Source organism: Takifugu rubripes, chromosome 8 (assembly GCF_901000725.2).
Source record: "Takifugu rubripes chromosome 8, fTakRub1.2, whole genome shotgun sequence".
Classification (NCBI taxonomy): Eukaryota; Metazoa; Chordata; class Actinopteri; order Tetraodontiformes; family Tetraodontidae; genus Takifugu; species Takifugu rubripes.
Window position 1 is genome coordinate 14,017,094 of NC_042292.1, and position 14,609 is coordinate 14,031,702.

The window sequence follows — 14,609 nt, forward strand, 5'->3', positions numbered from 1 at the left end:
CATACTGTATTATCACCAGACACAATAGTGGGTTTATCGTTGCCTCCGGAGCCGATAACTCGGCGATGAATAATACAGTGTGAGGGAAGCGTCCAGCAGCCCAGAGAGAATCTCCATCGCGTGTCAGAATGTGGCGCCGAGGTGTGAGGCGCTCAGAGTTTCATGGCTTGTTGCCATCCCTTCACAATTGCCTGCGACAGCCATTAATAATCATACCTGACTCTCCAAAATGAGCTTTAATTACGCAGCTGTCAACAGGCAAATGTATTAGATAACCTTATTTTTCCTGTTCTGACATGCAATATTATATCAGAAGGATTAAAAACAAATAAAAAATAATGTTAATAAGAGGGTGCTTGAGCTTAAAGTCGTGACTTTTGACCGTACAGGTGAGAGCAGCGAAGGCGCCCCCTCAGGTGCATTTTTGCGGTAATCACGTGAGGCCCCGCCCACCCCGGCGCCTCCAATAAAACGCAGCCAAAAAAAAAAAAAGAAAAAAAAAAAAGTCAGCGTTTCTATTTCGTCGGTGCCAAATCGAGCCGGGACAGCAGCGCGGAAGGTTCGGAAGAGCCGACGAATCAGCCTCAATAAAGCTTCCGGTCGCCGGACGGAGGATCTCGGCAGCGCGTACGGGGGAAACATGCCCGCGGAGCAGGAGCCCAGGTGAGTGAGACGCTCCCCGGCCTCGGTCTCTCGACGCAGCCGGGCTCCGGCGGAGGGATTCTTTCCCCCCCCTCCGGACCGGACCGGACCGTGGAGCTGTCTTTATTTACTTGTTTTTACCGCGTGTGCGTGTCCGGACGAGACTCGAGTCTCGCCCGCGAACTCGCCAGGCATCGAATTTGTGCGTGCGTGCGTGCGAAGCGCAGAGGGCAGCAGCGGGAGGCGACGCGGTGCCCTCGCACGTCCGCGGCGGCGGCGGCGCAGATAACGCGCAAAAGGGCACCGAGCGCGGAAACGGTGCGCGCCGGCCGCCGGCGTCTCCCTCCCGATTGAGTCCTCGCAAGTTTCAGCGGCGGATCTGTCACATCGGATGCGCACGCCGCCCCCGTTTCCTCCCCTTTGCTCACTCTCTTCTCCGCTTTTAATAGGCTGCAGCGCCAGTGAGGCATCGGTGCGCACTGGAAACCCGGCGTTTAATTGGAGGAGCCGTGCGAAGAGGAGAGTCCCGGCCATTTCCAGCCCCTGGCCGCAGGAGGAGCGGAGTTTAAGGAAACCGAGAGGGGGGGAGACGCCGCTGCCAAGACGGCTGCAGCCTGCGCACTTTAGAAAGCGGCCCAGCCTCCCGCTGCGCGCCACCATGGACTTCACCCAAACTGCGGATTGATTCTGCAGGAACGAGTCTGTTCTGGACCAGTGCACGGGAGGAGGAGGGGGGGGCGGTGTTCCACCGAGGCCTCCTCACGGTGGTCTGCGACATTTGGTTCCATCCACTCCCGCACCGTGGCCTCGCGTTAGACATGGGACTTGCCAACAGGAGCCGGGCTGGATTTTAAAACTACGCACACGTCCCGAGTCCTCCAGCTCCCGGAGAGGCCGAGATGGAGATGGAGTCGGAGCAGGCGAGAGGCGCGGAGCCGCCTCTGCACAGCGTCCACGGATCCAACCGGATCCGGCCGTCGTCGTACCGGGCCCTGCGCAGCGCCGTCTCCAGCCTCGCTCGCCTGGACGACTTCAACCGGGAGAAGATCGGAGCCGGATTCTTCTCCGAGGTGTTCAAGGTGAGAGGAGGTGGGGGTGGGGGGCGGAGACGTGTCACGCTCCCAACAGGTTTTGAGGGATGAAAACTTTGACTTCCGGTGTAAAAGTGGCCCCCAAAGTGCGACAAACTTTTTTTTTTTTTTTGGAGGAAAAACATGAGTTTAAGCCGGCTCCATCTTCACCGTCTCTATATTCAGTCTGCCAGTGAAATATATTCAAAAATAACCAAATATGGCGGCAATGCAGCCGGTTGATGCAGGTGCAGCGTGTTCACCCACTCCTCCACATGTTCTCATCAGATGTTGAGGTTCAGCTCTCCGAGGAGATCTTGTTTATGTGCCGATTACTTGGTTCTGACTGATTTAAACCCGCCGGGGAGCCGATATTTAAATGAAGCCCATAAACCCAGGAGTGCTTGACAGTTCTGGCCCCCCTCCGATGGCGTAATGGGTGAAATCCACACCTCCTGGCCTGCTTTCTTTATTTTCTTCACACGCGTGCGTCAGGCTGTGTGTAAGTAGATCCAGCATGGACGGGTCGCTCCGGCCCATGTCGGTAACCCGACCCCGGCCTCGGTACGGCGCCACCGTCCACCTGGGCGGTTATCGTGTTGCTTTTTTTGTTTGGGTGGTCCCTCAAGGGCGACTCTCGACGGGCAGAACTCAAAATCTAGAGTCACAACTTGTTCTCCAAGGATTTCCCGGAATCCAGGAGGAGCGTTGAGGCAAGCGGAGCGAATTCTAATCCGATCGGACGGTCTCAGGGTTGTTTGGTGGGATCGTGGGCAGGACAAACCCGAGCGCACCTCTTGTTTTTGGGAACTTTCAGACATGTTTTCATATAGCTGCACAACGGCGCTGCTCTGTTGTGGCTGTGTCGCCACTGCAACGCCGGTCAATAAATCCATCTCTTGCCTCGATTGGCTCGACGCGCTTTATTGATCGCCAGCCACTGTTTTGAGTGTTTTTCCATGTTATCAGCTGATTGGACTCCAAGCCCCGCCCCTTTCTGCGGGTCTCGCCCTCTGAATCGGTGAAAGGCTCTATAGAGACGACGACTGGTATGTTTGTTCTGGGCTGCTGTGCAAATGCAGCGGTGCAACATGGCGAGGACCCCCCCCCCTCCCCCGGACAGATCCTAAACCCGCATCAAGCCCTTCCTGCCAGCCTTTCAGGCCTAGCAGCCCCGCTCGGTGGGTTAATACTCGTATTTTTATGCATCTTTTGTGACGCTAAAATCCAAACACTGAAATAGTGTTTTAATATAAATGTCAATTTAATCAAACTCCAAAGTGACCTCACTGGATGCCCCCCCCCCCCCCCCCCCCCCCAGACCGTCATGGCCGGCCTGCACTCATCTGGCCTCCTGCTCTGCTCGGCTACATGGGTCCCGATCGATCACCCCAGGCTTGCAACAGGCGTTCTTCTTCTGCAAAAAACCTCTCAAACATAACAGCGGTTGGGGGGGGAGGAACTGGGTGCACGTGTCGTAACAGATCCTCAAACTTCTACATCTTCCTTCAAAGTCTCTTTGGTTTGGATGGCGTTCAACTTTCTGTTGGGGATCTGAAACAATATTCTCATTGTAGATAAATTTCACAATCTATTGAGGCTCCAGTTCTTTTGTGTGAGTGTGTTTTCTCCAACCGGTAGCGAGCAGCAGGCCTCTGAGGGCTGGTGGTCGCTGGGCTCTCTGGAGGACCCCCAGAAGCTCCTCGGACCTCCAGCTCCAATTATAACACTAACACGGTGATGGTGAAGTTCTTGTTGATTCCAATGAAAAGTTGTGGCGGTTGACCCTTGTTCTGGGTTTTATGTCCCTCCTTTGCTGAATTAATTTTATCCTGAGTGGGGATTAGAGCTAACCCCCCCCCCCCCCCTCCAGGTTGTGATAATTCTACTTAAGTTTTAATTCTGCTGTGGCCGCTGATCTGTCAAATTAGCCGACCGCTGATGATCTTGGCCTAAGTGGCAGCAACATACTGTTGAGTCGACAGAGGGGAAAAAAATGTGTTGCAGCGTTATAAGTGATGAGCCAAAAGATGGTGGCGATCCCTTGATCCTAGCTAGCTCTTCCCACTAACAGGATTTATGCTGTTAGCCATCGCCAGGTGGGTTTCTTCCACTTCTGACAGAATCATCACACAAAGCTCAGCGTTACCTTGGTGTGCGGTCCTCACGTCGAGTTTAAGGAAACATCAAGGTTGTAAAATAAAAAAAAAAAAAAAAAAAGAAAAGTTGAGGAAGCGTCAGCCCCATTTGTTTGACGTGCTGAGCTAAATACGGCTAACAGCTGCTGCTAACGCACTCTGCAAACCTGGATAAACCATTTTCTCTTTTTTAACCAGGTTTTAAATAAAAAGCTCTTCTCTGCAACACGGTACATTATCAAGCCTTCCAGCAGCAACACTGCGGGTAGGAAATGTTAAACTACATTTGCAGCGCTGCTTTGGGGGGGGGGCTCGTGTTTGGGTGCGCGCTTGTGTGACAGCTGTGTTTGACAGAGCTGATCAGGAAGTAAACGCTGCCGTGGTAACGCTGCGTGCAAGATGAGACGCTTCCCTACATGTCGGGCTAAAACACTCCCCCCCCCCCCCCCCCCCCCCCCCCAAAGGCTCAATAATGGCTTTACACAAGTGTCACAAGATCTAATTGTTGTTTTTGACTTGAGGTATTACATTTTCTCGGTGCCCATTTTATGATCTACAACCTCTTCTTCTAATAATGATTGATCGAACCCTTTGATTTGTTTTTGACATTAATGAAGTGTGAGCTCAATAACGGCGGGGATGACTGCGTTTGAAATTAATTATCCGTCACGACGACTGCTTGAACATCTTCTCTTGAGTTATTAATTCAGCCGGGACCTCGACGTGCCGATTGTGGGATTTTCCCGGTCTGGACGTGTTGGGATGTGATGAGTCCTGGATAGGATGAAAAGACCACAAAGGAGACAAAAAAGCTGACTCCAAAGAAAGCTGCATCCTTCATCAGCTGTCATCTGTGTTTGTGATCAGCTCGTGTGTGTGTGTGTGTGTGTGTGGTATTGGAGAGCCAGTTCAGACTTGAAAAGCAGCAGCTTAGCATTGCACTTTTCTGTCACTGCTCCTCCACTTCTTCCACTCTAGTCTGGACCTGCTCCCTTTATTTACCTTTTTTCTTTGTTCTGCGCATCACTCATGTCGCCTGTCGTCACTTCCACGCCGGCCTTTGTTACCAATCCGAGGCGGGCTAGCATGAAGCGCTAAGGGCAAACGTTGCACCATAAAGTCAGTTTTTAATGAAATGAGTGTTTGTGAAACCCATGTTGTGTTACAGTAAGGCACAAATACGCCTTTGCTCCCATCCCCAGGGTGGCTCGCTGTTGACTGCGGTCATTTAGCGCTAGCCTCGGGCGAGGGCCGCTCCCCAGCAGTAAGGTAAACAAATGACTTGATGCATGTCGGTATCAGTGACGAGAGCTCATTATTTGTATTGTCAACTCCGTCGCGTCACGCTGCAGTTATGAATCCAAGTCCATTATATACAGTTGAAGAGCAATTTAGTGATTTTAAAAAACATCTTGACCCTGTCAAGGTGTGTTACAAAAGAAAGGGGGAGGTGTGTTCGGCCCACTGTTGTTGTGCAACAGACCGAGTTAGCTCGTCTGCTCGCCTCCGCCGTGCCTCCCCTCCTGCATCAGGTAGGGTTTCTGCTCTTGACCACATGCAGCCCCCCCACCACCACCTACACTCCAGTCCGCCTCTCTGTCACTGAGTGTGATTTCCGCATCGTTCTCTCACAGGAGAGCAAAAGGCCTCAAGTTGTTTTTGAAGGAGGGGCTCGTTTTCTTGAGACTCGGCTCTAGATTTGTTGTTTGCACTTTACACAGTTTAGCGCCCCCACCATCAGGATACCGTCGGGTCGGGTCCCGGTCAGTAAGAGGAGACAACAAATTGCACAAGGAACCTGAATCCCGGCGGTAGTTCAGCTTTAGACGCCACCATTGAGCAGAGCAGAGCAGGCGCCACCTATCGACGCGTAACCTCGACCTCTGCTGTGCTGCAGCCTCGCTGGCGGACGACTTTATGGATTGTTGTGGTGTGGCGTTAGCGGTCAACCGCTGTGAACAGAATAAAAGGTGCAAATCACCACATAGCAGTCGGGGATGGGGGGTGGGGGGGGGATCGACTCCACCCATAATCCAGCGACTGCAAACTGCAGCCAGAAAGTCTGGTTGAATAAATTTGCATGCTAATCGGAGGACAAGTAGTCAGATTTTGATGCGCATAGAAACGTATTTGGTATGAGCTAGCTGCTTTAAGACACCCCCCCCCCCCCCCCCCCCCCCCCCCATCTCACACACACACACACACACACCCTTGGCAACAGACGCCACCGACCATGCTGGCACAGGAGCAAGAGCGATGCTCGTGACCTTTCCTCTGCTGACAGCAGCACTTCATTGCTGGCAAATGTGCTTGTTGGAGCGTGTGTGTGAGTAGGTCAGTGTGTGTGTGTGTGTGTGTGTGTGTTAAACTGCCCTGTGTCATGGTGTAATCTTGATGCATGTGTTGATAACTGCATACCAGGCAGCTGCACGGAGGAACACGTACTCGCGAATATGCTACTGTTGCGACGCAGTGACGAGTGAGGACTTGTTTACCTGGAGGGCGCAAAAACGGACGACTGTCGGCGGCGCCGCTATTCCGCCGCGTCAGCGTCCAGCTCACGTCGGCAACCGTTCTTCACGGGCGCGTCGCGAGAGGTGATGCCAGAACTGGTATCGCCGCGAGTGGAAGGAGGAGCCGGCGGCGTGTGAAAGATCTCGCCTAAATGCGCTCGAGTGTGTAATTACATAAAGCCGCCCTGGCTCCCACGCCGCCTCTCCTGGGTTCGGCCTCGGAGTGATTCCCCGGGGAAGGAAGCGGCTTCCTCGTGCAGTTTTGGAGCCACCCGTGCATGTGCAGCGCCACCGTCTTTGCTGAGCTAAAGATCGCCTCATTGACCGTGTGTGTGTGTGTGTGTGTGTGTGTGTGTGTGTGTGTGTGTGTGTGTGTGTGTGTGTGTGTGTTTTAAGAGCATTACTCTCAGTACTCCTGTCTGTCCTCTAATAGGCTTTTGCATCACTCTGATTATGTGGCCAGCTGATATCCATTCTCTTACACACACACACACACACACACACACACACACACGTAATTCCTGATGAAACCCTAAAATCCCCTCCCCCTCCTCCCCATTTTATCTTTATTAGCCTAAAAGGAGCGTTTGCTCGGGGGGGGAGCACACCGAAGTGTTAGTTTGAGCAGTTGATGGATTTCTGCATCGCCGCGCCGGCGCCATTCCAGGTTGTTTGACAAAACGTGCACTTTTCAAAGCCTCGGAAGCCCGATCGGGGTCAGAACGCTCGGTGACAAGTGCAGAACAATGCAGCGGCGTGGCTGGAGCGGATTGTTACACACACACACACACACACACACACACATGCGACGGTGTGGGGCAACTTGTTTAAAAACCAACATTTGCTCCTGTTTCAGCTCCTGTTTGTCTTTTTAATGGGATTATTTTGTGACACAGAACGCAGTGGCTAAATTGGGGAGGGCGTCGGATTTCATCATTAGGACGAGGGCGACCGGGCTCACGTTGCACGGGGGGGGGGGGGGGGCTGAGTGAGTCGTGCCTCTCGTGATGTCGCAACATGTCGCAGCTTCTGAAATTCAGTATTTCCAGCAAACGGCTGCAAATTGACGCTATTTTGGAGGTTTGTTTACATCTGGAGGAGTGAATTCACATTAATAAAACTGTCTTGATCGTGTTTTTGTTTTTATTTTCTTGAGGAACAGCACAGACTTATTCCTTTTATGCGCTTTGCCAGAAGTATTTGTGACCGTCTGTTTGACTTCCCCCGAGAACCTAGACAAATAACATGTCGCCCGAGGCCAGGGTGAGCGCGCCGCTCCTCGCCGTGATTACCATACCAGACATATCCATGGTGATAGCAGCGGCAAAAACAAATGAAGAGACTGAACTGACCTGCTAATGTTTCATGGCCGACTTCCAGAGGCGCCGCAGCGTTAATGCGACTGCAGCGTTGGCGTCCTGTATTATATTATCACTATAAATAAAGTGCCGCCGTCTTGGTTTTTCTAGATCTGTTAAGCTTCGTGCAATGTTGACAGTTTTTAAAAATGCGTCCCCTCTTTATTTGTGGTGCAATCATCGCATTAGCTTTAATTTCTTTCTCTCCCTCCCCACGCAGGTGCAGCATCGGGTGTCGGGTCAGGTGATGGCTCTGAAGATGAACATCCTGCCCAGTAACAGAGCCAACATGCTCAGGGAGGTCCAGCTCATGAACCGGCTCTCGCACCCCAACATACTCAGGTGGCTAAACCCGCTAACGGAGAATCGGCTCCCCGAGACGCTCTGTGGCGCGTGCCTAAAACGTGTCGTTCTGTCTTTCAGGTTTATTGGAGTGTGTGTCCACGAGGGGCAGCTCCACGCTCTTACGGAGGTAAGGGGAAGCTTGCGTGAACAAGATCTTAGCTAGCTTCCTTTGGCATTGTAAAGCCAGTCGCTGTGTTTTAGCATAAAAAAGGAAGAAGCAGAGACTTTACAAATGTGTGGAGATTGAGGACGGGGGGGCAGGGTTCTGCATATTTAGCGGGTTTACCTGTCGTTGCCATGGTAACCCAGCTGCTCGACAGTGAAGGACAAATGAAAGCCAAAAACCCGGTTTGCCGTGTCGGACTTTGTAAGAACTAGCACTAGCATGTTTTGATGTTCTGTGTTTGCGACCCGTTTTGCCTCCAGTACATCAACGGTGGCAACTTGGAGCAGCTGCTGGGCAGCGACGTGTACCTGTCCTGGAGCGTGCGCCTCAGCCTAGCGCTGGACATCGCCCGGGGACTCCGTTACCTGCACAGCAAGGGCTTCTTCCACAGGGACCTCACCTCCAAGGTGACGCCACGCACACCTAGTAGCACATGCGCTAATAGGCTACGGACAATAAGAACACAGCTGTAACGACGTGTCTGTATGTGGCTGCAGAACTGCCTGGTCCGCTGGGAGGGCAGCATGTGCTCGGCCATCGTGGGAGACTTTGGTCTGGCAGAGAAAATTCCAGACTGCAGGTGAGTCCACTCATCAAGCCGGTGTCGACAGGGCGATTAGATAAGTCCCGCTCAATAAATCAAACTCCTGCACTCCTGTCCCTCTATCTCTCTTCCTCTATCTTATTGGAGCAAAGTGTCAACAAGCACTGTTGTTTTTTGTTTGTTTTTCACAAGACCAGTTTCCCCACGGCCGCAGCGCCGCATTTGTAGCGCGTTTTGAAACGACGGCTCCGAAATACCTGCTGTTGGTTCAGCCGTCGTTGCCGCAGTAACGGAGCTGCTCAACAACAGAATTCTTTATTAAAGACCCGTCTTTATCGGGTTTTTTCCCCCCCCCCAAAAATGGTCACACTGGTTTGAAACGATGACGTCCCTCTTCCTGTGTCTGTTACTTAAAGTAGAGCGAAAGTATCTGTTGGGAGGAGGAAGTTGAAGGTCAAAGAGGCGACGCGGACGCAGTTTCACCTCGTTTGCCCTCCCAGTTCCCTCCGCCGCCGCTTCATAAACACGCGACCTGTTGAGGAGACGCAGCTGCCGCCGCCCCGTCCGGCCTTTCGGATTCTTCGTGACGTTTCCGCCGCGTGTCGGCGCCGAGCGCGCCTGCTTTTGTGCGCCGGCAGCTGCGGCGCTGCTCTTCCGTCCCACTCGTCAGCCCTTGTTTGCTCTCTCGATCACACAAACGCCGTCGCATCCTGTAGCGAAACGGGCGCTGACAAGCGCGGCCGCGAGCGCTGCCTCTGAATTTGTGGCGCTCGGAAGGGAGCCGAGAGGAGTTTAGGAAAAGAGTTCCAAATAAGGTCAAAGTATTCCAGTCTGTCATTTCGCTGTTCCTGGACGAGCGCTGCCACTTTTAAACAACCCAGTCCTGTTCTTTTACCCCCCCGCCATCCCCCAGGGTGCTTCGGCTTCACCCTTTCACCCCGTTTTCCCCGTCTCTTGTCCCACTTCTCCAAATGTGCGTGCAGGTCAGGAACCGCGGGCACCTCGGCTCCACGCTCTGCCGTTACTCCCGCCGCTGTCATCCATTTGTCATGTTTCGCTGCATCGTAGGCCGCGAGAGCGGCCGAAAATAACGCAGACAGGAAGCGCTGCCAGCAGCACGCGTGTGCACGTTGCCGCTGCACATGCCCCTGTTCCTTCCTTTTTTTTATTTTTTTTATATTCCACCAGTGTTGCACAATGATATTTCCACATAACTGAAAAACACTGGCTTCTTAGAAACGGAAGAAGCGCACACAAACATTAGCGAGCGGTGACCTCGTGTAACCCCTCGCCATCGGCTTCTGGGTTAATGAGGTGGAGCCCGAATGGTGCTCCGGTCAGTTTAGTTGCACTCGGCGTATTAAATGTCAAAATTAAATGTGTTTAAATGATCACAGATGTTTTGAATTTGCACACGCTGTTTTTAATTGTCCCGTGTCTCTACAAATTAAGAGTTTTTATCTTTTTTAGTAGACGGGGACTTTATTAGATGTGAGGGGGCCACATTAAGGCCAGAGGGCCACATTAAGGCCTTTTTCTGTCCTGGACATGCCTGTGGGAAATGAGGGCTCGAACATGAATTGGTGTATAACTCTGTGCAATACGGATGTAGTGCTTTTATTTTGAAGGCAGCTAGCCTCTTAAAGAGAGAGTCTCCTCTTAAAACCAATATTGTTGCAGAATGTTGAGGGTTTTTTTTTTTTAAAATATAAATGTGAGAAGATGAGTTCCCTTGTTTCAGGATTACAGCATAACAGAAACCACAAGTTTCTCCTGTGTATGTGTATAAAATCTGTCATTTGGACTTCAGAATCAGGAAAAAAATGCAAGAATGATTTGCTTGACCTCCTGAGCTAAATGCCTCATAAGTGAAGAAGATAAAGTGTCGTATACTTGGACCAGACACTTTAGGTCAACACCACGTTTAATGTCTCTTCTCTTCCCGCAGCGAGGAAGAGGAGCAGACCCCTCTGGCCATCGTGGGCTCCCCCTACTGGATGGCCCCAGAGATGCTCCGAGGGGAGGTGTATAATGAGAAGGTAAAAGAACGTTGATCTTTAGCCCACAGTAAGGAGATTGTGGAGTCCGGAGGTTGGAATGAAAGCGGTGATGTAAATCTCTAACGATTTCTTAACTTGGTAATTTCAACAGCGCGCGGCGATTGTTACGCAACAGGTGTGCAACCGTAGACAACAGGAGCCATGTTTGGTGTGCAAACGCATCAATGAAATGTTTATCGCAGGTGGACGTGTTTGCATACGGGATCATCCTGTGTGAGATCATCGCGAGGATACAGGCCGACCCAGACATCCTGCCACGCACTGAGGTAGCTGACAGCATGGGCTAATCCCCCACCCCCCCCTTCCCATTCACAGATCAGAAACCAAACAAATGCATATCGCCCCCTGGTGGCTGGCAGTGGTACAGATCACAAACCCCTCTAAAGCTAAATCTGAAACCTATTTACTAGAATTCAAACACCACAGAATATAAACATCTACAACCTGTTTTCTTAGTTTCAGGTCTCTAATTGGGATACAATGTAGCAACAGATGTTGGCACTAAAACTAATCTTGTAGATTTATTAAAGTTTTTAACCAGATTTAGCCCTTTTATACCAGTTCCATCAGTGTGAATTTATTTACCCTAAAAATAGCCCCCCCAATGTCAGGCTTTGGATGTTACCGCTGAAGATATTGCCATTGTTAGCAGTTAGCTTCAGTGGAAATGTAAAGTAGCTTTAGGTTACTGTCTTTAAAGGAAGAATAAGACCGCAGAAATGTATCAGGTAGCAGAAAACTGCACTTGCAGGACAGGAACTGTCCTTTTTTAGACTCGGGTCTTTTCTAACTTGATCTCCACTAAAAAAAAAAGCTCATCTTTTAAGACCTACAGTCAACGTCTGTCTGTACATATTTGCACCATTTTGCCTCACCTCAAATGGTGCAATGAGCGTGTAGCTAATGACACAGTGCAGCCTTCTCCTGGTGCGCAGTATGTGTTTAGCACACACAGACCGTGTTTAAAGTCCTTTTGAAGAGAGCTTTTCTCTATAAATAGTTGAGCATTCAGAGCCACTTTACGTCGAATAAAACAATGAACGAGCACAAATGACCCTCCTGAACTGTGGTAATACGAGTATTTTCCTCGGTGCTGTTTGGTCTAGGACTTCGGTCTGGATGTGAAGAGCTTTCAGCAAATGGTCGCAGACTGTCCTCCGGACTTCCTGAATCTGGCCATCTCCTGCTGTTGTGTAAGAACCTTCCACTCTTCCAAGAATCCACTCCGCTAGCATCCTGTAGCTCAGCTATCCTCCCTGAATACAACAGTGTTACGTATAATTATGTTGGCAAATATTGTAAAGATGCAGCCAAATACGTAAATGTGGAACCGCTTCTTCTGACGTGTGCACTGTTGGCAATTTTAGAACACGAGTTTTTGTTCTGTCATTGGGGTTTGACATTAAAGACTCCCTTTTTCATTTCTGGCGTGTGTTGGGGGTTTTGGCAGGAACCAGCAAGACGAGAACCGCCATCATTTGCATTATTTGCATATATTTTTCTTCCCCTTCTGTTAGTTGAATGTGAATGTCCGTCCGTCCTTCTCCGTGATCGTGGTGGAGCTGGAGAAGAGAACCGAGAAGATGCAGAGGGGCGAGCCAGCGGTCAGAGGTGAGACGAGGAACTCTCGCAAACGTTTAAAAAATATCCAATTCTTCGTTTAAAAACAAGGCTACGCACGTCATGAGGTGTTGAGAAACCTGGATTACGGAGATAAAAGGTGCAGAGGCAGATAAAGATGGATTTTTTTTTTTGTTTGTCTTTCCCAAAGCCGCTGAAGATCCCAACCGAAGACGTTCCCTCACATCGGATCTGAGTCCCTCTGATGGCCGACCCCCCGTGCTCTGCCCCTCGGACATCCCCTCTTGCTTCCTGGCTGCTCCGGCGCGGGTCAACCCCTTCTCCCTGAGGGAGGACCTCAAGGGCGGCAAGATCAAGTTGTTCGACACGCCGAGCAAGTCGGTGATCTCCCTGACCTTCACCCTCCCGCCGCCGCCCGACTGCGACGACCCCTCCGAGATGGACTGCGAGGACCGGCCCAGGAGGCACCGGCGCTGCCACTCGCTGCCGTGCACGCCGCCGCCTCAGATCACATCGACGCCGGGCTCTGAGGTCACTGAGGCAGAGCCCTCGTACGAGGTGGACTCTCTGAATGGCGACGCGAAGGGGTTATCGGAAAAAGAGAGACTGCTGGAGGAGGGGAGCGATTCGGGCCTTCCTCTGTCCCTCGAGCCCCTGTCGCTGGGCCAAGAGAGGGAGGGCGAGGAAGAGCCGATGGACTGCACCAGCTCGCCGGACACCCAGGATACGTCCTCGTCCCCCTGCTCCAAGCTCTCGATTCCTCCCTCTGGTGCCTCCACTCCCCTGCAGCCGTCCACCCCTCCCCTCGAGAATGGCTGGCAGTCGGCCAATTCCAACGGACCTCCAAGCTTCCCTCATCTCCCTCGGCTGGACAACAACAACACAGTCGCAGGTCGTCCCCAGGGATGGGACGCCACCACCACCAGCGCTCCCAGCAGGACCAAAAACAACAGCTTCGGCTCCCCAGCCTCCGACCCCGCCGGGCCGTCCCCTTTTGGTTCCGGCAGCGGGCACTCTCTGGAGCAGGAGGAGGTGATCTCCTGCCCGGGTTGCTGCCTCGCCGGCTTCCGCTTCCCCTCAGTGTGTCTCAGAGCTCCACCACGTAGGAACCACTACAAGAACCTGAACGGGGACCACGGAGCCTCTCGGGGACTTCTCTGCCCTGGACCCAAGGGTCTGTCACCCGCTAATACCCCCACCACTGTGACCCCCAGCACGGAGCCGGGGCTGACCCTACCGGGGCCACAGACATAGAACCCACTGCTTCTCCAGACCAAAAAAAACGCAGAACGGCCACGTGCACGAGAAGCTTTTCGGACGGATGTTAAGCGGGTTCCCTCTTAGAATTTGCACAGATTTAACTCAGCAATACCCCGCTCGACTTCCTCCACACACGCTTACTCTCGGTGCGGGCTGTGATCTGGCCCCTGCTGAAACACACTCCAGCTCACTCCGAAAAGAATCGCCTTTTCCGGGTAACCTTGCTGCATATCGCCCTCTGCTGGGCCGAGGGCGTCACAGCCGGACGACGTCTGGAATATTAAAGGCTCGGCATGCTTCACGCTGCGGATCGTGTACATTTGCGTAACGTTCAGGCTCGGATGCCGACGGAGATGCTGAAAAGAGGAATGTTTAGTATTATTACTGCTGCATTGATATTTGATGTTTGGTGCTGTTTTCCGAATGAACGGGCGTTTCGTTTCGATGTCTCTTAAGAGGTGTACAGGCTACTGCAGGGGTGCACGTTTTGGAATGAGTGCGCGTCAGAGCAAGACGATTAAGTGTAGGCTGTACTTTGTTTTGTTTTTTTTTTTGTTGCTGTATATTTCTCTGGTTGCCTGGTTTAAGCACTTCAACTGTATTACTGCTAATAAAGAAAACTGTTGATGTCATTACTTTTGGGGATAAATGGTCAAAGACCTGCTTAATTGATGTACAGATTCTTATTATTCAAGAGGTGGCATTGAATAAAATGATAGACCTGACCTTGCTTCTGTTTCTCCAACTGTCTTTTTGCAGGAGGGGGGTTGTTGCATTTTTAAAATGTTTTGTTTTATTTTTTTTCCCCCTTTTACGGGAACCCCTGGAGTTCATGGACGGCGCCGCATACTTAAAGGTCAAGGTCAAATGACCTCGAGTCATTTCAGAAGCCTCATGTCACAAGCTAAGCGGGAGCTTCAGGAGACCATTTG

General features: G+C 51.7%; 1 protein-coding gene across 1 annotated transcript; it reads left to right on the forward strand.

Moving 5' to 3' along the window:
• Positions 1-493: 493 nt before the first annotated feature.
• Positions 494-14,407, forward strand: tesk1b (testis associated actin remodelling kinase 1b). Its single transcript, XM_003975939.3, has 11 exons — positions 494-663; positions 1,092-1,721; positions 7,942-8,063; positions 8,145-8,193; positions 8,493-8,639; positions 8,730-8,812; positions 10,725-10,815; positions 11,019-11,102; positions 11,943-12,029; positions 12,354-12,447; positions 12,608-14,407. The coding sequence occupies exons 2-11, from the start codon at positions 1,542-1,544 to the stop codon at positions 13,669-13,671; spliced, it is 2,001 nt and encodes a 666-aa protein (XP_003975988.2). The 5' UTR covers positions 494-663; positions 1,092-1,541; the 3' UTR covers positions 13,672-14,407.
• Positions 14,408-14,609: the final 202 nt, after the last annotated feature.

What these genes read in the sequence shown, in the direction of transcription:
- tesk1b (XM_003975939.3), top strand. Translation starts at nt 1,542, where the DNA reads ATGGAGATGGAGTCGGAGCAGGCGAGAGGCGCGGAGCCGCCTCTGCAC. An exon ending in AGCTCCACGCTCTTACGGAG is followed by an intron (nt 8,194 to 8,492) that starts GTAAGGGGAAGC and finishes TTTTGCCTCCAG; the next exon opens with TACATCAACGGTGGCAACTT. An exon ending in GGGCGAGCCAGCGGTCAGAG is followed by an intron (nt 12,448 to 12,607) that starts GTGAGACGAGGA and finishes TCTTTCCCAAAG; the next exon opens with CCGCTGAAGATCCCAACCGA.